Source organism: Rana temporaria, chromosome 2, assembly GCF_905171775.1.
Source record: "Rana temporaria chromosome 2, aRanTem1.1, whole genome shotgun sequence".
NCBI lineage: Eukaryota > Metazoa > Chordata > Amphibia > Anura > Ranidae > Rana > Rana temporaria.
Window position 1 is genome coordinate 85,567,948 of NC_053490.1, and position 27,589 is coordinate 85,595,536.

General features: G+C 44.0%; 1 protein-coding gene across 1 annotated transcript in view; it reads left to right on the forward strand.

Annotated features, from left to right (window-relative positions):
- FLT3 (fms related receptor tyrosine kinase 3) overlaps positions 1-27,589 on the forward strand; it is a 155,446-nt gene that overhangs the window by 110,753 nt on the left and 17,104 nt on the right. Inside the window, exons 16-20 of the mRNA XM_040340472.1 lie at positions 3,084-3,194; positions 5,094-5,247; positions 9,596-9,723; positions 21,471-21,592; positions 26,529-26,651. Of these exons, the coding sequence (XP_040196406.1) occupies positions 3,084-3,194; positions 5,094-5,247; positions 9,596-9,723; positions 21,471-21,592; positions 26,529-26,651 (638 nt within the window). The remainder of the gene's footprint in view (positions 1-3,083; positions 3,195-5,093; positions 5,248-9,595; positions 9,724-21,470; positions 21,593-26,528; positions 26,652-27,589) is intronic.

The window sequence follows — 27,589 nt, forward strand, 5'->3', positions numbered from 1 at the left end:
AGAAACTGTATGCCGCCCCACCGGAGCCGACTCTCTGCTGCCGAGTGCGCTCCTGGCTCCCTTTCCTCTGTCCTGTCACTCCTGTCCTGTGCGTTTCCTCGACCCCCCCCCCCCCATGGAGGAGAGTTGGTTCATTCCCCGGCGTGCGCCGCGTGACGTCACGCCGGAGGCGAGGTGAGAGGTGAGAGGAGGACTCGCGCAGGGAGCTGTGTCGGCGGCAAGGAAAGAAGCCCAAGTCACGAGGAGCCTCAGCTCAGCCTGCGTCTACAGTTCCTAGTGCTGCTACTGTCTGGATCCTGGACTCAGGACTGCAACAGAAGAAAGTAAGAAAATAATTGACTGTATTAGAGGGAGGGGGGGTTGGACTGAGGTGACCATCAGTTTTTTAATAAAAAAATGGCAGAAAAAAATATTTTTGAGTTATTTTGAGCTTGCCTTCTCTTAAAAAAAAAACATTAATTGCAGCCTCACTGTGCCACCAAACGCAGCCACTGTGCCCATCAAACGCAGCCACTGTGCCATCAATTGTCGCCACTCTGCCCATCACACGCAGCCACTGTGCCACCAAACGCAGCCACTGTGCCATCACATGCAGCCACTGTGCGAACACACGCAGCCACAGTGCCATCAATTGTCGCCACTGTGACATCACATGCAGCCACTGTGCCAACTCACACTGCCACTGTGCCATCACACGCAGCCACTGTGCCATCACACGCAGCCACTGTGCCATCACACGCAGCCACTGTGCCATCACACGCAGCCACTGTGCCACCACACGCAGCCATTGTGCCACCATCAATTGTCGCCACTGTGCCCATCTAATGCAGCCACTGTGCCCATCAAATGCAGCCACTGTGCCCATCACACGCAGCCAAGGGTATTTTCATGTTCAGTATTGGGGGGGGGGGGGGGAGCACCGGCGCCTAATAGAGTACCGGCACCTCTTTTGGCCCACTTAAAGCACTGGGCACAGATAATGGGAAAAATACAACCCCCCTATGCTAGTAGGCACGGCGGAGCGGGGGTGTGTAATTCTATTTTTTTTTTTTAATTCTGCACTGATTGTCTTTGAAATTGCCCCTGCCCCCTATTAAATCCAATCTGGGGACAAAACCAGGGACAGACTTGGTCCGGGGACAGTGTCCTAAAACAGGGGACTGTCCCCTGAAACTGGGGATGTCTGGTCACCCTATGCTAGGATGTATATATATATATATATATATATATATATATATATATATATATATATATATATATAATTGTTTGCTTCACTGCAGTTAGTGGAGCAGTATTTAATTGTTTTTGTCTAGTCAGGGATTCTTAGCTAGGTATTCAATTTCTCTCACCTGCTTCTCCTGGGGCTTCTGTCCATTGAGAGATAGCTAGAAAGACAAGAAATTGCTGTCTGGGCCTTACCAGGAGCTGGGCTGAGGGCCTGGAGGATATTGCTAGTATTTTGCTGGAGAGAATTGTTCTGAAGTCCTGGTCTGGAGAAGAATCTTGTATCTCCCTCACTGCGAATCTACCTGTGGAGGCTGGGTGGCAGACAGCTCCTGGGACATTGTAAGACCTGGTTGGGTCTAGCTACTATAAGGATTTGTACTAGAAGTTTGTCCTCCAATTGATTGCTACTGTTTCAATTTACTATAAATTCTAAAAAGACATCCCCCAGACTGAGCCTGTATTGTTGGTGTGGGTGGAACTGTGTTTGGACTGGCAGCCTTTGTATTACTTGGAAAACTTATCTATTTCTGATGGCCCCTCTAGGGGTGAGTGCTACCCCTTTTTTTTCCAGCAAACTGAAGATTATGAAACCTCTCAGGGGATGAGCCTCATGACAACTGTGAAGCATGGTGGCACAAATGTTATAGTTTGGGGTTGTTTGTCTGTTTAAAGTTGAAGTCCAGTCTAAACTTATCTACACTTAAATCTATTCCAACCCCTATTCAAAGCCCTATAATAACTACCCTGTAAAGGAAAGATGTGTATACTTACCTAATCTAAGGGTGCTCTGACCCAAACACAAGATCAGCTTCCAGCACAAGCTTCAAGGGAGAGAAGGGACAGCAGACAAGGGATGCCCCATAGTAAGTCTATAGCCTCATACACACGGTCGGACTTCAAACAAACTTTTCCGTGGATTTTTGTTTGAAGGCCGTTGGCCGTGAACTTGGTATGCGTACAGACTGGCAGGACTTTTTCAGCCAACTTTCACCAAATCACATGTTTTTTTCTGCTCTTTTCTGCTCTTTACCGCCACCCTTTGGTCAAATTCTGCTATTGTTGGTTGATTTTAACATTGGTTCTGAGCATGCGTGTTTGTACTTTGTACTAAAGTCCAATGGACTTCTGTACACACGATAGGATTTTGCACCGTAGGACTTTTGTTGCCGAAAAGTTTGTCTGTTTGCAGATCGAACATTTGTCCGATGAAAACCGAAAAAGTTTGTCCGATGGAGCGTACACATGGTCGGATTTTTTTGAAAACCTGCTCATTTAGAAGCTTGTTGTCAAAAAGTCAGACCATGTGTATGGGGCTTAAGAGTGATGTCATGGCCCAGGCACCCTGCAGCCATTGCCGCTGCTCTCTCTTCTCCCCTGAAGTCAGCCTTCGGGGAGATCACGTGACCGAACCAGGCATCCTTAGATTAGGTAAGGGCGAAGATGGGAGCACTAACAGTGGTGACAGTGCAGCACTGGAGGAATTTGTTTTAAGGGTAAGTTTGCCCTAATGTGCTTGTATGTGGTGAATACTAGCACATTATGGCATTACCTGCATGTGATAATTGTGTATATTTTGTTCCATTAAGATGTAATGAATGCCAGCTCAGCAGCAAATAAAATGTTCCTTTAAGTTACTTTAGAATATTAAATAAAAAGGCAGTGCCTTCATTAATGAACCATTATGACAATGAGTTCTTCCATAAGACTTTTATAAGTAGTAAACCTATACTATAAGTTGTTAATTTCTGATATTCCCAAGGTGGTAAGTAGCCAACCCTCACCTGGTTGGAGGTGCCTAAAGTGTCCTTGCAGCAATACAGCTTTTTGTGAATTTATTTATCTATTTTTTATTGCAGAAAGTCCTGATACTTCAGAAAAAGAGGCCTTAATGTCAGAGCTAAAAATGATGACTCAGATTGGACATTATGAAAATGTAGTGAATTTGCTAGGAGCATGTACCACATCAGGTAAATGTCAATATTTTTCAATGTTTTATATGAAGCACTACCCCAGTAGGGGTTGCAGATGACTGGGTTCCCCACTCCTGCACAGCCAGGCAACAAGTAACCTTCACACTTTCTCCACACACAAGGAACAGTCTTTCTCCACACACAAGGAACAGTCTTTGGCCCGGATTCAGATAGGAGATACGACGGCGTATCTCCTGATACGCCGTTGTATCTCTGAGTGCCGGCCATCGTATCTATGCGCCTGATTCAGAGAATCAGTTACGCATAGATTTTCCTAAGATCCGACTGGTGTAAGTGTCTTACACCGTCGTATCTTAGGCTGCATATTTACGCTGGCCGCTAGGTGGCCCTTCCGTATAGTTACGTGATGAATATGCTAATTAGGTATTTACGCCGATTCAGAAACGTACGTCCGGCCGGCGCATTTTTTTACGTTGTTAACGTTAGGCTTTTTTCGGCATATAGTTACCCCTTCTATATGAGGTGTAGCTAATGTTAAGTATGGACGTCGTTCCCGCGGCGAGTTTTGAAAATTTTACGTTGTTTGCGTAAGTCGTTCGCGAATAGGGCTTTGCGTAAGTTACGTTCACGTCGAAACCAATGAGGCTTTGCGGCGTAATTTCGAGCATGCGCACTGGGATTTTTTCACGAACGGCGCATGCGCCGTTTGTAAAATACGTCAAATACGCGGGGTCACGATTCATTTTAATAAAACACACCCACATCATCCCCATTTGAATTAGGCGGGCTTACGCCGGACGAGATACGTTACGCCGCTGTAACTAAGGGCGCAAGTCCTTTGCGGCAAAAATTACGGTGGCGTAACGTATCGGAGATACGTACGCCCGCATAAAGATACACAATTGTATCTGAATCCGAGCCTTTGAATAGAAATAATAGGATGCCCAACTTGATAGCAATGAAAACCAGGGACAACATGCTCCCTATGTACATTCCCAGATTTGGTTCTTCACCAGACATTGACAGTTTCTAAGTGAAAATATGCAACAGCCCCTTAGAGACTAGGAACTCTCAGTCCCTGTAGGAAGTAGCACAAAGTGTTGTAAACTGCATCCTGGAGTACCTCCAACTCCCTTGTAGACACTGGTCCCAGCTCTATCAACTGCATAAAATGCCAGCCCACTTGGCTGCTTCTTCACCAGTCTAGCCCAACTGCTCCACAGATCTCCCAGGGCAAGGTTAAGAACAATTTAAGCACACGCTATCTTTATCTTCCAGAGAGACCTGCTACATGTGGAAATCTTTCCCCTTGTAGGTCCCTGACCGTGCTGTAGTACTCACACTCTAAACATTGCTCCTGCTGCCTCTCAGAGAAGACTTCCTCCAAACTGCTTCTGTTGTCAGGATCCCCCCAGGCCAGCCCGAGCCCTGACCCGAGGCAGAGCAACCCCCCTCCCAGACTAGGGGGTTCACCTCAAGGGCCACCGACAGTCCCCTCAGCACTCCACCGGACTCTCCTTGCCAGCATGACTAATCCATATTTAAGGGTTGGCTTAAACCCATGCCAGACCCACTGCCTGGGGATTGGCCAAACTCCCCTAGGTATTCCTGTCAATTCTCCTCGCCGCCACCCACTAACCTCTAGAATTTTCTCCAAACTTCCAGACCCAGAGACTTGCCTCCATGAGTCATCCAGCCTAAACACAAATAAACCTTGACCCGGATTCTATGACTCATTCTTAACTATGAGCCAAACTATGTTTTACCTACTCTCACACTAACACACTAGAGGGTGCTACATATACTTATACTGTATATGGACTTCTGCCATCCAAACCTTTGCTGTTTATATAACATACACAGGTTGCATTTTTTATATTTTACTTTGATATCAGTGCACATGACTTTTTGTCTTTGTATCCATCCATTTTGCAGGTCCATTGTATCTCATTTTTGAATACTGCCCCTATGGTGATCTTCTCAACTACTTAAAGTCTAACAGAGAGACATTTCACAAGACATGGTCAGATGTCATTAAAGACAACACCTTTACTTTTTACCATAATTTTAACCAGGAGGAGAAGTTCAGGTAAATGTATTTTTTTTTTTTTACATATATTTATGGTTTATATGCTGATTTTTATATTTTAAAAGACTTCTCCTCATTTGTTTTCTAATACAAGTAAAAGTAAGTGGCAACATATATACTCATAGAGGTAATAAATCCTTCTTGGCCCCTCAAGACAGTTGGATCAGTTCCCAGCGCTGGGAGCCAGGAGGAGAGAGCCAGAGGCGGTGAGGACTGTGTTCTCTCTCCCTCTGCCATTCCCCACCAGATGCTGCCCGTGAAGTTGTTTTTGGTTTTGCTCAGAACTTGTAGACAGGGTGGACTTCAGTCACTGCCTGGTGGCAGGGCGAGGGGAGAATAGGATAGGAACGGAGGAGAAGACCATCAGGTGGGTACTCCTGTAGGGGGTTCAGTGGGGCAGGGAGGCGAAAATGCAGAACAATGCTATGTGAGTGGCCGCTGATGATCTCTCTCCACCCCTGCCCACACTCAGAGCCAGGAAAATTTTTACTAGTAATGGCGGCGATCAGCAATTTTTTTCATGACTGCGACATTATGGCGGACACATCGGACACTTTTGACACATTTTTGGGACTAATGTCATTTTCACAGCGAAAAGTGCTATGAAAATGCACTGATTACTGTGAAAATGGCAGTGAAGGGGTTAACCACTAGGGGGCGCTAAAGGGTTAAGTGTGTACTAATATGTTTTTTCTAACTGTAGGGGGGTGTGCCTGGACGTGTGACGTCACTGATCGTCGTTCCCTATGACAGGGAACAGACAATCAGTGACAAGCCACAGAGAAGAATGGGGAAGGTTTGTTTACACTCACCTCTCCCCGTTCTTCAGCTCCTGTGACCCGATTGCGACCCACAGCTGGGCTCTTAAAGGGGACGTACCTGTACGTCCATGTGCCCAGCCGTGCCATTCTGTTGACGTATATCGTTGTGCGGCGGTCTTTAAGTGGTTAAGGCAGGGCATGAGCCCTGTCATTGTTGTGGGGCCCAAAGAAGCTGACTCATACTTCCCAACTATCCCAGTTTAAATACCCTTGTCCCTTGAAGTTTTAGGATCGTTTTTCTATTCAGTCACACCACAGACACAGGGGCATTTTTTTATTTTCAGTGACCACATAGATGTAGGGACATGTTTCCCTTCCAGTGACACCACCAATGCTTGGACATTTTTTCTTACGGTGACACCACAGATGCAGGGACATTTTTTCCTTTCAGTGTCACTAAGCTGTGATTATTGGCACTATTTCAGCACATGCCACAAACATCAAATACATTTAAATGTGGCATGCTGTATGCACCACTATAATGCCGCGTACACATGACCGTTTTTCGGGTTGTAAAAAATGACTTTTTTTTATGTCATTAAAAACGATCGTGTGTGGGCTCCAAAGCATTTTTCACTATGTAAAAAATGGGCATTAAAAATTTCGAACATGCTCTAATTTTTCACGTAGTTTTTAACGTTGTCGTTTTTTACGTAGTAAAAAATGGTCGTGTGTGGGCTTTAACGACGTGAAAAAAACGCGCATGCTCAGAAGCAAGTTATGAGACGGCAGCGCTCGTTCTGGTAAAACCAGCGTTCATAATGGAGTAAGCACATTCATCACTCTGTTACAGACTGAAAAGCGCGAATCAACTTTTACGATCACAAAATCAGCTAAAGCAGCCCAAAGGGTGGCGCCATCCGCATGGAACTTCCCCTTTATAGTGCCGTTGTACGTGTTGTACGTCACCACGCTTTGCTAGAGCATTTTTTTTCACGATCGTGTGTAGGCAAGGCCGTTTTAATGATCAGGTTGAAAAAAACATCGTTTTTTTCTAGACACTTAAAAACGTCATTTTTTAAAACCCGAAAAATGGTTGTGTGTACGCGGCATTATACCCACAGTTGGCCACCTTCACCCTGGACATTACCATAACCTACACCGCACAGATTCCTGGGAATGTAGTGGGTGTAACTTTCCAGGAGTCTGTGCACTCCCCAGTCTCGAAGAATCATGTGACTTGGACAGTACAGGTGCTGAAACCTGATCTGAAACCTATTACATACACTGCTTGTGCAGCACTGAGCATGTGCAAGATCTGCAAGGCTGAAATCCAGGAAGTCATACAGTCTGGCTTCATGATGCCCACACTTAGGATGGCCCCAGTCAATTTCTATTTTATAAAGTGTCTAAATGTTGTAACAACCTAACAAAACGGACCTTAGTTTACAGACTAACTTTACTAGAATACATTAAGCTTGTGTATTACAGGGGTATTTATATTTAAAAAGTGAAATTGTGGCCGGAACTCCGCTTTAAGGACAAAATGCTATTTTTTTCAGGGTACTGCTTAGTCACCATAGGCGTGCGCACGGGGTGTGCCGGGTGTGCCTGGGCACACCCTAATGCCCAGGCACACCCAGGGACAGGCTTGCGGGTGAGAGAGCCGGCGGGCTGCTCAGCGCGTGAGACAAGAGAGAGCCGTCGGGTGGCTCAGCGTGTGAGAGAGTCGGCAAGCGGCTCCGTTGTTGAGCAGCTGTGCGGCTGGGACCGGTGACAGTGTGTGAGCAGCTACTGGCCAATCAGGGATCAGAGGGGTGAGGGAGCAGAGAGATGACATCATCTCTCACCGCCCTGCATCCCTGCAGTTTCGCCCTAACTGTGCACCGTGTGCAGGCAGCAGACAGATACAGTTCTGTGGTGCCTGACATCTCACTTTACATCTCCAGCCAGCAGTGCACGGGGGAGTGGCGTCTGACCCAGGCCCTAACTCTGTATCTTTCTGCTCTCTCCCCCACAGCACACATCCTGCAGCCCCCCCCCCCCCCATCAGATTTTGCCATTCCACCTGCTGACTGTCTGCCTGACACCCTTTACATCCCAGGTACTTTTTATCTCTTTGAACTGTTCTTCAGCCTGCTAAGTTCTTTGCAGTCCTTTAAGGGGCCAAAGAAGATTTATTTTTTTATTTTTTTCAGCAGGCTGAAAAAAAAAAAAAATAGATTTCTTCATCCACAGGAAAAAGTGCATGGAGGAATCCTCACACCAGGACAATGTACACTGGCAGAATACATTGATCAGAGGCAGCAGTGCCCACTGAATGCAGCAGGGAGGATAGTTTTTGCTGGGATGCATGGGGGTGTGTGTGTGTGTGTGTGTTAAAACTGAAGCCCAACCACCTGTTTATATGTTTTTGCCATCCCCATGCTGCAAAGGCAACTGCAGTTATGATGCTTTGCATCCCAGCAAAAAATATTGTCCCTGTCACATTCAGCTGCAGCAAAAGTGGCAGGCTTGTAAGTGGGCATCAAGGTAAACTTTTTTTTTCTGGTTCGTCTCTAACATGTGTATAGTACTACAGTGAGACACATGACCATTATCAAAATGATGTTCACAGGTGCTATGACTGCATTATGCATGGCTGCACACAGTGCACTGTATCCTATCACTCCGGGCTTCTTTTAGCTGAAACATGGCATTCCCATGGCATGGCGAACCCTGCACTCTGTACATAATGCACCCTGAACCTTGCTCTCTGTACGTAACGTGCCCTGAATCCTGCACTCTGTACTTATTGCACCCTGAACGGTGCATGTAATGCACCCTTAAACCCTGCACTCTGTACATAACGCACACTGAAGCCTGCACAAATAAAATACTCAGCAATCATTATTAGAAGCGTGTGTGTGTGTCTGTACACACAGACTCACACAAGTGTATTTGCGTTTTGGGGTGCACACCCTAATGCAATAGGCTGCGCACACCTATGTTAGTCACAATTAACATTTCTAAATATTCCATAAAGCATAACAAATCGTCATTTTTTTTTTTAGTTTAGTTCCACTTTAAAGGAAACCTACAGTACATTAAAAGAAATATGTAGACTGACATTGAATTCTGAAAATTCTACTTGTCCATCTGTCATGCTGATCTAATTGTTTTTACATGTCATTTCTGAATTGCAAAGTAATGTGAGTCAGCCTAGGTTCACACTGCTGCGAATTCAAAATCGCGGTAAAATGCGCGATTTTGCGGCCGCGATTTTGCGCGATTTCGGCCGCAATTTAATGTAAATCGCGGCCGAAATCGCAAAAAGTAGTACAGGAACTACTTTTTGAAATTGCAGATGCGGCGTCGCACTGATTAGGACAGTGCCATTGCCGACAATTGCCGGCAAATGCCGCCGATTTGAGATGCGATTTGACATGTCAAATCGCATCTCAAATCGTTCCAAATCGTACCCAGTGTGAACCAGGGCTAAAGAATACGAATGAAATGGGTGTAAACCTGACATTTTTACAATTTCCTGAATTCAATTATAATATAAATAATATCCTTTTACCTAAATGTACTATGTATTCTTGTAGAGACAGACTTGTGACTTCAGTGAGCAACTGCTCCTACAGTGGACTACTTCCTACACCCGACATATGTGACAAAGGTCCATACAATTGGGACATGTCTTCTGGACACATTGAGCTCCTCCAAGCTGAAGGTATAATAAGAGTCTTATTCATCTATGTTTGAAGGGATTATGATAGTAGAAATAAGTCATGGACTGCATGGAGAACTACTGCAGGTAGAGACATCTGTCTACTTTCCTATGTGTGACATATCGGTTGAATGGGTTATTGACTATAGATCAATTATTCATATAGGAGAAGATTGATCAGGGTAGCACAGTGGCCAAGTAGTTAGCACTTCTGCCTAGCAGCACCAGGGTCATCAGTTTGAACCCCAACCATGGAACTACCTGCCTGGAGTTTGTATGTCCTCCCTGTGCCTGCGTGGGTTTCCTCTGGGTACTCTGGTTTCCTCCCACACTCCAAAGACATGCTAGGTATGGCCCTAGTATGTATGAATATGAGTTAGGGACTATGGGCCATATTCTCAAAGATATCCGGCGGCGTAACGTATCTCGTTTACGTTACTCCGCCGCAAGTTTAACGGGCAAGTGCCTGATTCCCAAACCACTTACCTGTAAACTTGCGGCGGCGTAGCGTAAAGTCCACCCGCGGAAGCACTCCTAATTCAAATGATCCTGGTAGGGGGCGTAGATCATTTAAATTAGGCGCGCTCCCGCGCCGATCGTACTGCGCATGCTCCGTCGGGTAAATTACCCGACGTGCATTGCGCTAAATGACGTCGCACAGACGTCATTTGTTTTGACGGTAACGTAAATGGCGTCCAGTGCCATTCAAAGACGACTTACGCAAACGACGTTAAATTTTCAAATTGCAACACGGGAACGACGGCCATACTTAACATTGAGTACGCCACCTAGGGGGCATGTTTATCTTTACGCTGCGTATCGCTTACGGAAACGACGTAAAAACACTACGACGGGCAAGCGTACGTTCGTGAATCGGCGTGACTAGTCATTTGCATATTCTACGCTAACCACAAAGGAAACGCCACCTAGCGGTCAGCGTAGATATTGCAGCCTAAGATACAACGGCGCTGGCTGTCGTATCTTAGGCATGTTTAAGTGTATCTCAGTTTGAGAATACACTTAAACATAGGACGGCCTTAGAATCGGACTTACGTCGGCGTATCTGCTGATACGCCGGCGTAATTCTTTGAGAATATGGCCCAATATATATATATATATATATATATATATATATATGTGTGTGTAAAGCAATGTGTAAATTGACTGCGCTATATAGGTACCTATAAAGGCAATTGATAATTTATTAATATGGTCACCATTAGAAGTTTGCTTGCTACTCCTTTTGCACATGCTTCATTAAATCTCCATGCTCCAAGCAAAAGCATTCTATTCATCCACCAAAGCTCTCCGAGCGCTTTATATGTGTGATATATTAGTTGCCGATCTTTATTACTCACCTACCTTAATTTATGATTTCTAAGTTTGCTCCACCTTTCTTAACCTTGGTTTGACCCAGCTCCTTCTCCTATGGCTTGATTTGGTTCCAACACCATAGCTTGACTTACATCTTGGATTTCATCCCTGGTCTGCCCTCTGACCTAGTTTGTGATGAATGAATGAATGAAAAACTTATAAAGCGCGGCGCATGCGAACTGAATCGCTTCTGGGCGCTAGTTGTTCGTGTCTCATGACATCAAAAGAGCAGAGTTTTGATCCGTCTTCTGAAAGTCAGGTGGTTTTCCTCCAACCGAATGCTGGTTGGTAAAGCGTTCCATAGTCTAGGACCCTGAAAAGCAAACCTTCTTTCTCCTTTGGACTTGTATTTGGTTTTTGGTACCCTGACCAGATTTTGGTCGGTGGATCGCAGAACGCGATTCGAATTGTGAGGTTCTATCTTGTCGCAAAGATATTGCGGAGCCTTCCCATGGATGCACTTATGTGTCAGGCAGAGTGCTTTAAATGCAATTCTGTCTTTTACTGGCAGCCAGTGAAGGGTTCTCAACGAAGGTGAGATTGATTCCCATTTTTTTTCCCCAGTCACCAGTCTGGCGGCCGTATTCTGAACGGGAGATTTGGTACTTTGGGAGTCCGAGGTACAGGGCGTTAGCATAGTCCAGTCTGGAATTCACGATTGTTCCCACCACGACTGCTACGTCTTCTTTGGGGATAAATGGAATAAGTCTGCGTAGTAGGCGCAACAGATGGTGCGCTCCGCTGACTACTGACCCTATTTGTGCGTCCATTGTCATGAAGGTGTCGAAGATGACCCCGAGACTTTTGACTTTGGAGCTAGGGGTGATGATTTGGCCCAGAATGGGCGGGGGTGTCCAGGTTGTTGCCAGTTGACTCTTTCGGCTGGCGTGAAACATAAGGAGTTCTGTTTTTGAACTGTTGAGTTTAAGATAACTCTTAGGCCCCATACTCACGACCAAACATGTTTGCTGAAACTGGCCCGCGGACCAGTTTCAGCATACATGTTTGGTCGTGTGTAGTTACGAGCGTACAGAATTTCACCGTACATTTGCCCGCCGGGCCGTTTTTCAGCAGACATTTATTTCCAAACTTGTTTTAAAACCGTCCGCTCAAATCCTGTCCGAACGTACATGTTTGGTGGTGAGTACACAAAACCAACGTACAAAAACCCCGCGCATGCTCAGACTAAATGAGGCCACGGGAGCGCTCGTTCAGGTAAAACTCACGTTTGTTTGGGATATGGCACATTCGTCAATAGAAAGATTAATTCTAGCAATAGAACACTGAAGCAAAACACACAATAACCAATGCTTGATGCCGTCGTTTTATTCATTCTTCTCTTGCTATAACTAATCAGTTATTTAGCTCATGTTATTTCAACTGAGTTGTTCCATACTGAAAAGTGACATTTGTTAGCTGTGATGTAGTAAGATTTTTGCAAACTTTTATTGGCCCGACGTATCATATTTTTAGTGGTCCTCCACATTTCAAATTTTTTGCTTTTAATGTTTAATGGTTATCTTTCCCACTTTCTTTAGGTGTTTATAGTTATGTCACCATTTAGAATATTTTAATAGGAAATAGTTTTGATTTAGCTTTTGTTTGTATATTTAACAGGATTTTTTTGAAGGTTGTTTAAATTGTCTACCATGTTGGCACACCAAATGACCCCCCCCCCCCCCCCACATGAGTTAGTGAATATTTTAGATTAAACATTTTATTTGTTTGTAATGTTTGATGCCTAAAATAATACCCACAGTATTACAAACAATAGGCACGTTTTTCAAATCAACAAAAAGGCTTTTATTTGAGCAAATTATAAAAAGGATCAAAATCAGAATGGCAGCACTTGAACAGCTAGCAACATACATGCAAACTTGCATTTGAAACATGGTGAAGGATAAACTAGCCAACCTCAGGAAGCACACTAAATAAAATCTGAAGCAGCAGCACATAACCAAAGGAACCCAAGCTGTGGTAGTCCAAACAAGATGCCATTTGTGGGGGATCAAATGGAAGGCAGGGCATCAACGTCTCCTCTTCCTTGCAACCTTCCTTCCAGGCTGCCTTCCAGCGGGTCTTCCCTGGGCCCTTGCAGGTGGGGATGATGTGGCAGCAGGAGAATGGTGTTCAGCAAGCCGGGCCGGGTCACATAGCCCAGTGTCTGGGGTCAGCAGCTCCCTCTGCATCCACCAAAGGGCCTGGTTGATGATGCCCTTGGCCAATTGCCTCTGCTCCTCCGTGCCTTTATTGAGGTCATGTGCCACGGAGGCACTGTAGGCCTCAGTGGGGTTGAGGGGGGCCCTCATGATGGCACTCGCCTCCTGAATCATTTTCAGGCTGGCTTCCTCCACTGCCCCCAATTTCTTCTTACGGCCTGGTGGCCTAATATAAAGGGGAGGAGCCTGGCTGGTGGTGCTTGTCCTGGGGAGCTGCTGAACGCCACTGGGCCCGGCCTCCTCCTGGCTGCCACTGACCCCTTCGTCCTGGCTGACAGTGAGGAGAGGATCTGCCACCTCCTGGCTGGTCTCTTCTTCCTGTGTAAAAAAAAGGGACATGTTGTAATATATTTAGGAATATACTCACTCACATTTTCATGCTTGAATCTTATTTTTTGCCTTGAATTTAAACTTGAAAACAGACTCACCCTCTGACCCCTGCAGTTGTCATCCCTGACACCTATTTGTTTGCCCACGATTTTAGATTTTTACTTCCCAGCTTGTATTTTATTAACCAATATCAAGTCAAGAATCAAACAATAATTAAGATTATTACATAAATAGTTATGAAACTTCTATACCTCATCATCGTAGAGGCGCAGATCTGCCTCTCTGTCAGCCAGGCCCTCTTCATCCGACTCTGCAGGGCTGTGGTGATCTGGGGAAGTCCCGCTGGGAGGTAGCGTGGAGGAAAGGTTGGGATTCAGACTTGACATTGATGCCCTGCCTTCCAGTTGATCCCGCAAAAATGACATCTGGTTGTAATACCACAGCTTGGGTTCCTTTGGTGGTCTTGCTGCTGCTCCAGATCTTAGCTGCTTTTGGTGAGCTTTGTACGCTCTCCTATATGTGCCCCTGAGGTTGGCAAGTTTATCCTTCACCATGTTGGCACTGCATTCTGGCACCCATGTCCTCATGTATGCTGCTAGCTGTTCAAGTGCTGCCGCTCGTACGTTCTTATTGTGGTAATGGTCCTGCTTTGAATCCCACAGGATGGGCATTTCCCTAAATTTATCCAGCAAGTGCTGGATAATCTCTTGGCTCTGCAGGAGATCCATTGGGAAATTAGGATTTACTCTTTTTTTTTCTAGATTGAAAAAATAAAAAGAAACCAAAAACACTATTAAAAAAAGCCTCAGCATTTACATTGATAGAATATGTTGTTTAAAAAGTAGTACCTATATAGAAATACAAACACAGTGTCTCTTGTTTAGAAAATGCTGGCCAGCTCTGCCCCATTGGTTGGTTTTAGCTAACATTTTTTTTATACATGCCGCCCCTTTGGTTACATTGCAGGAAATAATATAAATCTACAACCATACACAATTATTACAAATGACAGCATTCATCAAGGCACTATTGCATGTGTAGATATCCTGCCCCTCAGCATTGATTACATGAAAGAAACTTCCTAATGACCTCTGTCCAACCAACACAGAACAATACTTGGCCTGATCTGAATACACCCTACATAATTGATAATGAGTCACAGCATTTTTGATCTCTCTATTTTGTGATGTCTACAAAAGCATTTGGGTACGAAAATCACATTCTGGTATCCAAGAGACATAATAGCTTAATAAAACTGTGCAACCAACAGACCAAACCCCCATCCCATTGCTCTACATTTTAGAGCCCGCTGCTGATCCCATGTTTAAATTTCTTACCTGCCTCTCTCACAATCCTCGTTTCTTCCGCTCGCTGAATTAACACGTAACCTACGTAATCACGTCAAGCGCCTTTTATCCACTCCGCGTATGTATGAAACGCCGCCCTCGTCACCTTTGCCATGCCCCTAATCAATTGAAAAAGTAAATATGGCGTTAACTGTGTAGGTTCTGGAATCGCGCGAATATTCTCCGCGTAACCTACGTCAATACGTTGTTGGCATTCGCGACACTCCGCATATGCAATAATCCCCGCCCTCATCTCCGCCCCTGACGGGACATTTCCTCGTTTCCACGCCCCTAATCTCTGTGGGAAGGAAAGATGGCGATGTCACACGAGCGGGCACGGAGCTCTCATGGCGCAAGTGAAGGGACAGAGGCTGGACCGTCCCGATCCAGGCCTAAAAGATATAAAGCCACTAATATGGCGTTCGAAGAAATGGTGGAGTTGGTTTACATCATGAGGAGGAAGGATTATGATGGTGAATGTGGGCCCTACAAAACACCGAACCGTAGGAAGTCACACATAATGGACAAGGTGGCAAGGAGAATGAGGAGAATGTTTGGTGTCACCAGGTCAAAGGAGCAACTACGGAAGCGTTGGTCCGATTTAAAATTGAGGGAGCCACATCACATGAAGAAGATACTCAAAATTCTGCGTAAAAGTAAGTCCATATTATTTAAGGGGGGGGGGGAAATGTCTGCAATAATGTGTTGACATGTATTTTTTCACATCTGCCTCCTTGGCCTGCTTGTACTTTTGAACACGTGTAGATACTGTATTGTGTTTATGTCAAATAACAACCTTAAACAAATTTTGTGAAATAGTAAACACGCGTAATATGACATTGTTTAGCAAAAATGTGACGTTACTCCAGGAACAACACACCTGGACATGGCTGACTGGCCCCAAACTTGGTTTTCCAACATTGTTGAATAGCAAAATCACAGAAATTAAATTGAGTGAATGTGACAGGCAAACAAGATTCATTCTCCAAAATGCAAATAAAGCTGATGTTTTAACATCTTGAAATGCAAAGCACCTGTGTCTCAAAAATCAAAGTATATTTATTTGGAGGGTCGACGAGAATTAATGTTTTGGGGGGACATCCATTTGTGTCACTTCTTTGCAAAAAAGGGGCAGGATCAGAGCTTGGCCTAGAACTACGCCAAAAATGGAGGATTGCTGAAAGAATAAACAAACAAAAATCATCATAAATGTATCGTCTATGCAATGTGTGCGATTTATGATATCCAATATCTGTGTGCTGATGAGTATACCTTTTGTTTTTTATTATTTCTTATAGGGGAAAGAAGACGCCAGCAATTGGAGGAGGCAGAGAGGGCCAGACACCCGGAAAATCAAACACCTCCACATGTTGAGCAGGAGGAGGCTGGGGAAGGAAGAGAGGAGGATGTGGAAGGAGAAGAGGATGTGGAAGGAGAAGAGGATGTGGAAGGAGAAGAGGATGTGGAAGGAGAAGAGGATGTGGAAGGAGAAGAGGAAGGAAGAAAGGAGGAAGGAAGAGAGGAGGAAGAATTTATTTTGGACTTAGAATTTATATCAGATGAAGGGCAAGTGGCGGAAGAACAATTTGGCGAATTGCAAGAAGGTGGATTGATGGATGAAGGAGGAGTCGAAGATGATGGGGAGGTGGTGGAAGAAGGAGGAGTGATAGAAGATGATGGGGAGGTGGTGGAAGAAGGAGGAGTGATAGAAGATGAAGAAATTGGGGATGTGGAAATTATCAGGCCATCAGGTCAGTGTCACCCCTATATTAATAGGGCCAAACATATGCAGATAGGCTGGAAATTATTTACATATTTTGAATGCCAATTTGTGTATTTTTAGGGGATGAAGATGGAGTAGCACATTTTTCACGTGCAAGTGCTTCTATCATTATACAGCAACTAATGGAGTGCAGCACGGAAATGGACATTATGCGGGAAAGGATGCTAGTCATGGAGCAGAATGTGCGAAATGTCATTTCAGAGTGTAGCACGGAAATGGAGAACATGCGACAAAGGATGCTAGTCATCGAACAAAATTACAAAAATATCATTGACATGATGGGCCGTGTCAAAGACTGAACCACAGAAGCCCATCCCCCGCCCATCCCCCGCCCACAAAACCCTTTTTAATTTTTGGACTTTATAATACGCCAAAATTTCTAAATGCACACACAGTGTGCCAATATGTGCTATCTGCCATCACAAACTATCTATTGTCTGTGCTTTGTGGGTACAAACCCCTCCTCGATCCTCAAGTAGTTGAGAGGAAGGGTTTGCTCCCACAAAACACAGACATTGATCACCCATGATGTCAGATAGCACATGTGGCCATTTGTCTGTTTAACCAATGACATTTGGCGAGTTTTCACTGAATGTGTGCATTTAGAAATTTTGGCGTGTTCCAGTGTGAAAGCACACCATCCATATGACTGACTGCTGTTCTTTTTTTAAATTTTTGTTTGGTGTTGATCTTTTTTGGTTTGTAAATGTTTCCAGTTTCAGATCACAAAACGAACAAGAAATCTCACCTAAAGAAAGAAGTTAACTAATTTTGGTAAAAAAACTAAAAATTTTTGTGTTGTGTTAAAATCTTGTTGAAAAAATTAGACACAAACAAATGACAAGCCCAAAAATTCTTGCGTATAGTTTCAGTGAAATTATTCTTACATTGTGTTTCGATCATTATTATTGATAATCACTGTCAATAAAGACAAAAAAATAAAAAATTAAAAGCCAATATTTTGTCTCAAGAATTTGCAGGAAATGTTTTCTGCCTAAAAATACACATTTCTTGTTAAAAAATGACTAAAATAAAAAAAAAAATATGAGACATCAAAAGCAGAAAAATGAGTGGCTTCTTATTTCTAGACTGAATACCCAGTTAGTAGATGAGTGAATAATGTGCAAATGTGGTTAGTTAATACATCTGAGTAAGTAAATCTGGCACTAGAAGTGCACTATTTTTGGAGATAACCTGGAAGACAGAAAAATAGAGAAAAAGCAGTAATGACAAACAACTGTATAAAGTCCAATGGTCTAATTATTTATTAGTTGTGAGAATATTCCTTTCTTTGGGGGCCGAATTAGAAAGAAATATGATCTGGCATAGCAATGGCCCCCCGACCCATGAAGTACTCAACATATTTGTCGCGTACCTCACGAGCAGATTGGGGGGCCAAGCCAGCGCGACCAGTGTCCAGGCCAGGAATGTTCTCTGAGGGTAGTCCTGCCTCAGAGCCCATGGAGGCTAGGTACGTCTGGGAGTGCCTGCGTAGAAAATTGTGCAAAATGCAGCAGGCAAATATAACGGTGTTCAATTTATATTCCGCCAAATGTATCGATGTCAGGAACAGGCGGAACCGGTTGCTGAGGATCCCAAAGGCATTCTCGACTACCCTCCGAGCCCTGGACAACCGAAAATTGAACACACTCCTCTCTAAGGTGAGGGTCCTCTGGGGAAAAGGCCGCATTAGGTGAGGTCCAAGCCCGAAAGCCTCGTCCGCTAGGAACACAAACGGAAGTCCTTCCACATTATCTTCATCTGGTGGCAATGCCAGACCACCAGTTTGGAGACGATCATAGAAATCAGTCCGTGAGAACACTCCCCCATCTGACATCCGGCCGTTCTTCCCCACGTCCACATATAGAAACTCATACTGTGCCGACACCACCGCCATCAACACGATACTATGATAACCCTTGTAATTATAATAGTAGGACCCCGAGTGGGGTGGGGGCACAATGCGGACGTGTTTCCCATCTATTGCTCCACCGCAGTTAGGAAAATCCCACCGCTCGGCAAATTGGGAAGCCACAGACTGCCATTCCTGTGGTGTGGAGGGTAGCTGTGGGGACAAACAAAAAAAGAGATTTAGTACTTTGGCACATAAACATTGCAAACATAATCATACAAGCATCCTTGTGCAACTTTACATTTTTAAAATAGCATTTGCAAATTATGAAGGGAGAATTTCGGGGCACAAATATATAGGCCCACTTAATTAATAAGAGACTCCACAGCCCTCTGATGGGGACAAAAACACTTTGAAGGGGGGGTGGGGGGTGTTAAAAGTGTTTTTAGAAAACCAAAAAAAAAAAAATAAAGTGGCATGGTGGGGGTTGGCCCGAAGATAGCATGCTGGACAGGTTAATATTGGGTAAGATCAAAATATGCAGGTAGGCCAAAATAAAAATAACATGTAAAAGCTGATATCAACATGCATAGGGAGAAAAGGGAACGTTAGTTAAACACACAGCATATCTGGGAAATAAAATAAAAAGTTAGTTTGACACATTATTAAAGACACATTGTGAGGTTAAAATGAGGAAACTTACCTTCATATACTCCTCGTGCATAACTTTAATGATGGCAGCACACGTGTCCGGTATGATGACCCCAAGCGCCTGCGGAGAGATGCCTGTTGAGAACTTGAGGTCCTGCAGGCTCCTCCCAGTCGCCAGGTACCGCAACGTGGCAATAAGCCTCTGCTCGGCCGTGATGGCTTGGCGCATCACAGTGTCCTGCCTCGTGATATAGGGGGACAGAAGTTCCAGCAGACTGTTGAATACGGGGTCCGTCATGCGGAGAAAATTCCTATAGTCATTAGGATTATTCTCCTGGATTTCCCTAAGCAGAGGCATATGTGAGAACTGGTCACGCTGGCGCAACCAATTCTTGGTCCAGAAACGCCTCCGCCCCCTGTTTCTGGCCAAAGTACTGGAATAATGAACATATCCAGCAGCCATCCCATAAACAGCACCAACTCACGAAAATTGACGCTGCTGCTCCATCATGGCTTCAAACCGGCCGGCTGGTCAGTCAAGAACACACTCCAACAGAAAGCACAATCAAATCCAGTGGTACCTGCAAAGAACGCACGACACACAGATACGAACGCACAGTACGAATCTGCTAAGCAGAACGAACTGCACGCCTGTACCCGAATGCCAACTACGTACCCACAAGCACACGCACTGAACGAGAAAATACTACCTGCTAAAGCCTGGAGACCGAGAAGCGCGAATCAGCTCTAACCAAACCTTCACTAACACGAGCAAAGCCGTAACTAGCAAAAGCGGAACAGAGGGCGTCGCCATTGACTTTGGCCTTTCCCTTTACAGTGACGTCAAACGTGGATTACGTGCACGCGTTCAGGTCCGCAGGGAAATATCGTCCGCTGGTGTGTACAAGCCAGCGGGCCAAATGAAAAAACAGCCTTGTACGCCGGAAACAGCCCGTCGGACATTTCGAACGGACATGTTTGCTCGTGAGTACTCGGCCTCAGTCATCCAGTTTTCTATCAAAGAGAGACATTTCTCTAAACTGAGATGATGATCCTTTTTGTTGCAGATGCGAAAATACAGTTGCGTATCGTCTGCATAAGAGTGATAGAGTAGTTCTTGGCTACTGATAATATCAAAGAGAGGGCGAAGATAGATGTTGAAAAGCACCGGTGACAGGGGGGATCCTTGGGGGACTCCACATGACACCGTGCGCTTTTCCGACGTGAAACAACCCAATTTAACTGTTTGTGATCGGTTTTCAAGAAAGGAAGAAAACCATGGTAAATCACCTTCTGCGACTTCTGCTACCTTGGCTAGTCGCATCAGTAATAGTTTGTGGTCTACCGTGTCAAAGGCTGCGCTTAGGTCCAGCAGAACCAGGAGACAAGATTCTCCTTCGTCTGCGGCCTCGAGGGCATCGTCCCATATTTTGAGTAAGGCCGATGCTGCTCATCTGGTTTTGACCTTTGGCCCATATGTGACTTAGTCTGAGGCCTTGTACACACGATAGGATAGCCAGAGGACAACGGTCTGAAGGAGCGTTGTCTTAGGTTAACCGATGAAGCTGACTGATGGTCCGTCGTGCCTACACACCATCAGTTAAAAAAAATGATCGTGTCAGAACGAGGTGACGTTAAACACAACAACGTGCTGAAAAAAACGAAGTTCAATGCTTCCAAGCATGCGTTGACTTGATTCTGAGCATGCACGGGTTTTTAACCGATGCTTTTGCATACTAACGATCGGTTTTGACCTGTCCATCGGTTGAATTTTAAAGCAAGTTCTCATTTTTTTAACCTACGCACGATCGGTTTGGACTGATGAAAACGGTCCTTCAGACCGTTGTCCTCTGGCTATCCTATCGTGTGTACAAGGCCTAACCCAATCCGTCTCCTGTCAATGGAAGGTTACATATTTCCATGTATGGTAATCTGTCTTTTGAGATCTGGGGGCACCAATGTATGACGATACACATAGATTTTCTAGGAAAGGAGTCTATTGTAAGTGAATAGTGTGCAATAGAGGCCATTGCGTCTGAGCAGTGACCTGACTCTTGCAGTCATCTTATGTGACAAACAGTGACGACTGATATAAAATTAGAACATTGCATGACATGTATACTCGAGTTCTGAAAAGGTCGTCTTTACTATGACAGCTTTAACTAAGTAGTTACAAGTTTTGTCTTCTTGTAAAGAAATGAAGTACCAAAACACCAGGAAGTACAATGAAGAGGATCTGAACATTCTCACGCTTGAAGATCTGCTCTCCTTCTCATATCAAGTGGCAAAGGGGATGGAGTTCCTTGAATCAAAATTGGTGAGTTTGTTGTTACAAATAGATGGGATTGTTCTTGAACTTGCGAACCTGGTATGACCCGGTCACCACTCCAGTCACCCTTTAGTGTTTTTTTTAAGCACAGCTAAAAATAGACATGTCTGATTACTGTGGGAGTAATTAGGAATTCTAGAAAAGCGGGAGGGGTGAATGAGCTGTAAATGACTTGGGGAAGTGACATCACTCTTTGATGTTCACAATTAGGTTTTCCCCTCTTCATCTTCCTTCATTTACATATAAACTTCCTCTGTTCAGATGCTGTAGGTTACTTTCCATAAACAATGTGCACAAATTAGCACAGATGTATTTTGAATTGTTGCTGCCCCAGGCACTACACGTAATTCCACAAAAGATATAAGCCAGTCAAACTGGCAGATTTAGTTTAATATACACAGCCTAACCAACTAGGGTCTCTTATAAAGCCTAGTACACACTATCAGAAAAGCGATCGTACAATAATCTGATCGTTAGTACACAGCTTTTGAGAGACAATCACGACAGTTTATTTCAAATTATCTGAAAGGATAAATGCTAAATTCTTCTCTAACTATACCAGATAATTTTCATTTCATTTAATCAGTACAGTTTTCCAGAAGAGCAAGATCACGCATGCTGAGAAACGAAAAAGAATACAATACAATTCATTAAATCACTTTCAAAGTTGTATTCTGTCGTTCAAGAATTTAAGTTTAGTAACCTCTTCATCTTCGATATAAGCCTATGATGCAAATAAAAGGGACAATCATTCCTCCGATATATTTTTATCGTGTGTATAAAGGCTTTAGTAATGCTTGAGTATAATAGGTGGCTCCAGTGTGCAAAATCTTGGTCATTACTGACCACCTAAGTCTGAGCCTGTGATTCTGCAGGTAAGTCATTCTGAACTATCGGAGAATAAAAAGCAAAACCTTAATGTTCTATATCAGGCAAAGTGTAAAAAGATAAGAGCACCACAGGTTATTTCAAGTCCAGTAAAAGTTTATTATTCTTAGGAAAAAGTCAGAAGACAAAACCAACACATTTTGGGGCTCAAAATAGAGGCTTATAAATGTAAGTCAACAAAATTTACAATGACAGCAGGGTAATCTCCATCTGACGTTTGACAAGAACATTAAACTTTTAGTGGACTTGAACTAACCTGTGTTGCTCTCTTATCTTTTTACACTTTACTTGGAATTTCTTGGGGACCCTCAGGTATACTGCACATAACAGCGAGCTCCCTTCCTTGGAGATCAACATGTTTTTCCCTTTTGGATCCAGCCTTCCTGACACACCTTAAAAAAAGTAAAGCCAGGGGAATTTGTACATATAAGGGCTGGATCCCAAGCAGAAGCAATGTGCTGTCATTGAGTTCTTGATATAGGAGGGCTGCAGACTGTCCGACATCTATAGAATGTTACAGAACGTTTACGGAGATGACACCATTGGCAAGAGTCACCAGTGACAAGACCTGCTCATGTCAATGATGTAATCTCTGTAAACATTCTGTAGCCTTCTGTGGATGTCGGCTAGCCTGCACACCTCCTTTGTCCTCCAACTAAACACTTAATCCCATCCACTGTGCTTCTATATAGGTGATATTGAGCAATACACAGCCAGTGCTCCACCACGAGTGATATTGCAAATGCACTCATCAGAACCCTATGGTCACCAGGACCAATAACAGCCTTATTGTTTAGCCGGTATGATCAGATGTAAAAAAAACAATCTTTCACCTATGGCAGTCCTTTCTTCCTCCAACAGATGTATTCTCCTATCAATTGACTGGCATAAGTCACCAAAAAAATAAAAGATGACAGGGTAATCGTGCAACACAGTTTTAGTAAAAATACTAAATTGATTAAAGATGTATCCCACAATCAATTGCGCCTACATGACAAAGTGCCCAGACCGGCACCAGCTTGACCAGCTGGTGTACACTTTCAAAGTTCTCAAATTCCGCCAGGTTGCTCGAAAGCAATGCACACAAGCTGGATGAGCTGGTGCCGGTCTGGGCACTCTGTCATGTAAGCGCAATCAATTGTGGGATAAGCTTTTAATGAATTTAGTATTTGTAATAAAACTGTGTTGTACGATTACCCTGCCATTTTTTTGGTGACTTATGCCAGTCAATTGATGGGAGAATACATCTGTTGGAGGAAGAAACGATTGCCATAGGAGAAGGATTGACTTTTTACATCTGTTTATACTGGCTAAACAACAAGGCTGTTATTGGTTCTGGTAACCATAGGGTTCTGATGAGTGCATTTGCAGTATCACTAGTGGTGGAGCACTGGTTGTGTATTGCTCAAGATCACCAATATAGAAGCACTGTGGATGGAACAAAGGGGCAGATCCACAGACAGAGTACGCCGGCGTATCTACTGATACGCCGGCGTACTTTCAAATTACCCACGTCGTATCTTTGGTTTTGAATCCTCAAACCAAGATACGACGGCATCTGGGTTAGATCCGACAGGTATACGTCCTCGTACGTGGCGTTCACGTCGTTTTCCGCGTTGGGTATGCAAATTAGCTATTTCCGACGATCCACGAACATACGCGCGGCCGTCGCATTCTCTTACGTCGTCTCTAGTCGGCTTTTTCTGGCGTATAGTTAAAGCTGATTTTTTGCGGCGTATAGTTAGATTTGACATGTTAAGTATGAACGTCGTTCCCGCGTCGAAATTACATTTTTTTCTTTTTTTTGCGTAAGTCGTCCGTGAATCGGGATGGGCGTAAGTCACGTCTAAGTTTAAAAAATTACGTCCTTGCGATGTCATTTCGCGCAATGCACGGCGGGAAATTTAGAAACGGAGCATGCGCAGTTCAATCGGCACGGGGACGCGCTTCATTTAAATGAAACACGCCCCCTAATCGCCGGTTTGAATTCCGCCGCCAGAGATACACTACGCCGCCGTAACTTACGGCGCAAATTCTTCCAGGATTCGGACCAGCCAAAAGTAAGTTACAGCGGCGTAGCGTATCGATGTATTTCTATGTGAATCTGCCCCAAAGTGTTTAGTTGGAGAAACACCGGACTTTTTTTTGAAGAACTTGCACAATTTCGATATTTTTTTCATAAGCTCTTCTCAATTTCTTTTTACCAATTTTTTTTATTTACCACTTATTTGCATATGTTTATGTATTTGTTGTGAAATATTTGCAGTTTTTTTATTGTTGTATTTAACTGCCAATAATTTGCAGTCACAATTGCTTTTCGGTGTAAGTTGCAATAACACATGTAGTTTGAGGTACGGGTCACTGTCTACACTTTCAAGTGAATAACGCCTTACTTTATTTTAGATTTTAGTATTAAACACACTTAGGCTGCTTTCACACTGAGGCACTTTGCAGGCGCTATTGCGCTAAAAATAGCACCTGCAATGCACCCTGAAGGAGCCGCTCCTTTTTATCCACTGGAGCGTTTGCGCTGGCGGGATGCTTAAAGTCCTGCCAGCCGCATCTTTGAGGCGCGGTAGGAGTAGTAAAAATACCACTCCTATAGCATCCCTGCCCATTGAAATCAATGAGGTAGTGCCTCCAAACCACCTGCGGGCAGGTTTAACCATTTTATGGCCGCTATCGGGGGTTAAAATCTCCCCACTAGCGCCTGAAAATCACGACAAACAGGACGGTAAAACGCTGCTAGCGCCTCAGTGTGAAAGTACCCTTAAATGGGCGGCTGTCACATTAACACATTCACATTTCATTTTTTGGTTCATGGTTTATATTGCTGAAGGTTTCAAGAACTCACTGATGACACGCTGCTTCAGCTTGGAATACTTTATTTACCTGCAATGAAAAATAAGAGTTACTATAGGGGAAGAGTAAAGCCCTGTACACACGATCGGATATCTGATGGAATCTAATCCGATGAATTTTTTCGTCGGATATCCGATGAAGCTGACTTTCATCAGTCTTGCCTACACAACATCGGTCAAAAATCCGACCGTGTCCAAACGCGGTGACGTAAAACACTACAACGTGCTGAGAAAAATGAAGTTCAATGCTTCCGAGCATGCGTCGACTTGATTCTGAGCATGCATGGATTTTTAACCGATGGACAGACAATCGTTTTTTTTTCTATCGTTTTTTTATCCATAGGAAAATTTTAAAACATCTTCTATTTTTTTTCACCGATGGAAAACAAACTGATGGGGCCCACACACGATCGGTTTGTCCGATGAAAACGGTCCATCAGACAAATTGATCGTGTAATGATCTGTGTAAGTTAATAAAAAAAATGATGTCCACTTTTGCATAACTTTCAGTACAGCCCTCATGTATACTAACTGGTAACTGCTAAAGTTAAAAACATATGGTGTGAACACGTTCAACAACAAATTTAATTAAAACCTATGCAAAACATCTTGCAGCTCTAGACAGACTGCGCATGACTGGAACATAACCCCTCAAAAGGGGGGTTAACAAGGGAATTCTTTGTCGCCCATAGCAACCTAAACTACATTTCCTTTCTACACTGTAGAATGTATTTGGTTGCTATCAGCATCAAGAAATCTGATAGTAAACTTTTAATACATAAGACATATACAGTAGATTGCACGGACAATACATGTAATCACATGGGTCAATTTATTTAAATTAAAAGTAATAGTCGTATGAAATACATCAATGTGGTGTCATTGCTTAGGTAGGGATCTGAATACAGATCTTGGTAGAGTTAAATGTGCACAGCCCTGATCATTGAAAAAAACATCAAGCATCTGCTCCATTCCTGTGCAGAGAGGCAGTCCATTCAGAGAGATGTAGATGTGAGGAAGAGAAGTTTTGGCACATGATGCTTTGAATCCAGGCCGTCTTTCAGTCTTTCTAAATCTGATTCCCAGAAATTACTAGGAATACATTTTTTTTATTTGGCTATATTCATGCTACCCATTGTGTAAAATCACAACCAATAATTCTGTTTCTTTTTTAGTGCATCCACAGAGACCTTGCAGCCAGAAATATACTCATAAGTAGTGGAAAGGTAGCCAAGATATGTGACTTTGGACTTGCCAGAGATGTAGAAAATGACTCAAATTATGTGGTTAAGGGCAATGTAAGTCAAATGGTTGTCTTTTTTCGTTATATGTGTTATTAGATTGTGGCAGTGCAAGTGGATTGTTGGGGCCATAGGAATAAAATATTTGTTCTACACCATGCCACAATGTCTGTGCTGTCCCATTTCAAAAGTCACACTGCTGCTGTATAGAGTTGAGTGGACACCTGGATGTTCGGGTTCGGGTCCGAACCCGAACTTTAAAAAAAAAGTTCGGGTTCGGGAACCCGAACCCGAATTCCGAACCCATTGTAGTCAATGGGACACGGACTTTTAGAAAAAAAAAATGCGCGGAGGTCCCTGCAAATTCAATAACCAGACCCTTTAGGTCTGGTATGGATATTAAGGGGAACCCCGCCGTCAATTTAAAAAAAAGACGGCGTGCGGCTCCCCCTAAATATCCATAACCAGACCCTTCAGGTCTGGTATGGATATTAAGGGGAACCCCGCCGTCAATTAAAAAAAAAAAATGACGTGCGGTTCCCCCTAAATATCCATAACCAGACCCGTTATCCGAGCACGTTGACCTGGCCGGCCGCAGAAAGAGGGGGGACAGAGTGCGGCCCCCCCTCTCCTGAACCACACCAGGCCACATGCCCTCAACATTGGGAGGGTGCTTTGGGGTGCCCCCCAAAGCACCTTGTCCCCATGTTGATGGGGACAAGGGTCTCATCCCCACAACCCTTGCCCGGTGGATCTGGAAGACCCCTTTAACAAAGGGGACCCCCAGATCCTGACCCCCCCCCCCTGTGTGAAATGGTAATGGGGTACACTGTACCCCTACCATTTCACGAAGGAAGTGTAAATTCTTGTAAAAAAAAACACACACACACCGTAGAATAAAGTCCTTTATTAATAAAAAAAGAAAAAGAAAAAAATCTAGCGGTTATAATCGACTCGTTCCCGGCTTCCTGCTCCAACGTTGTCTGATCCAGCGA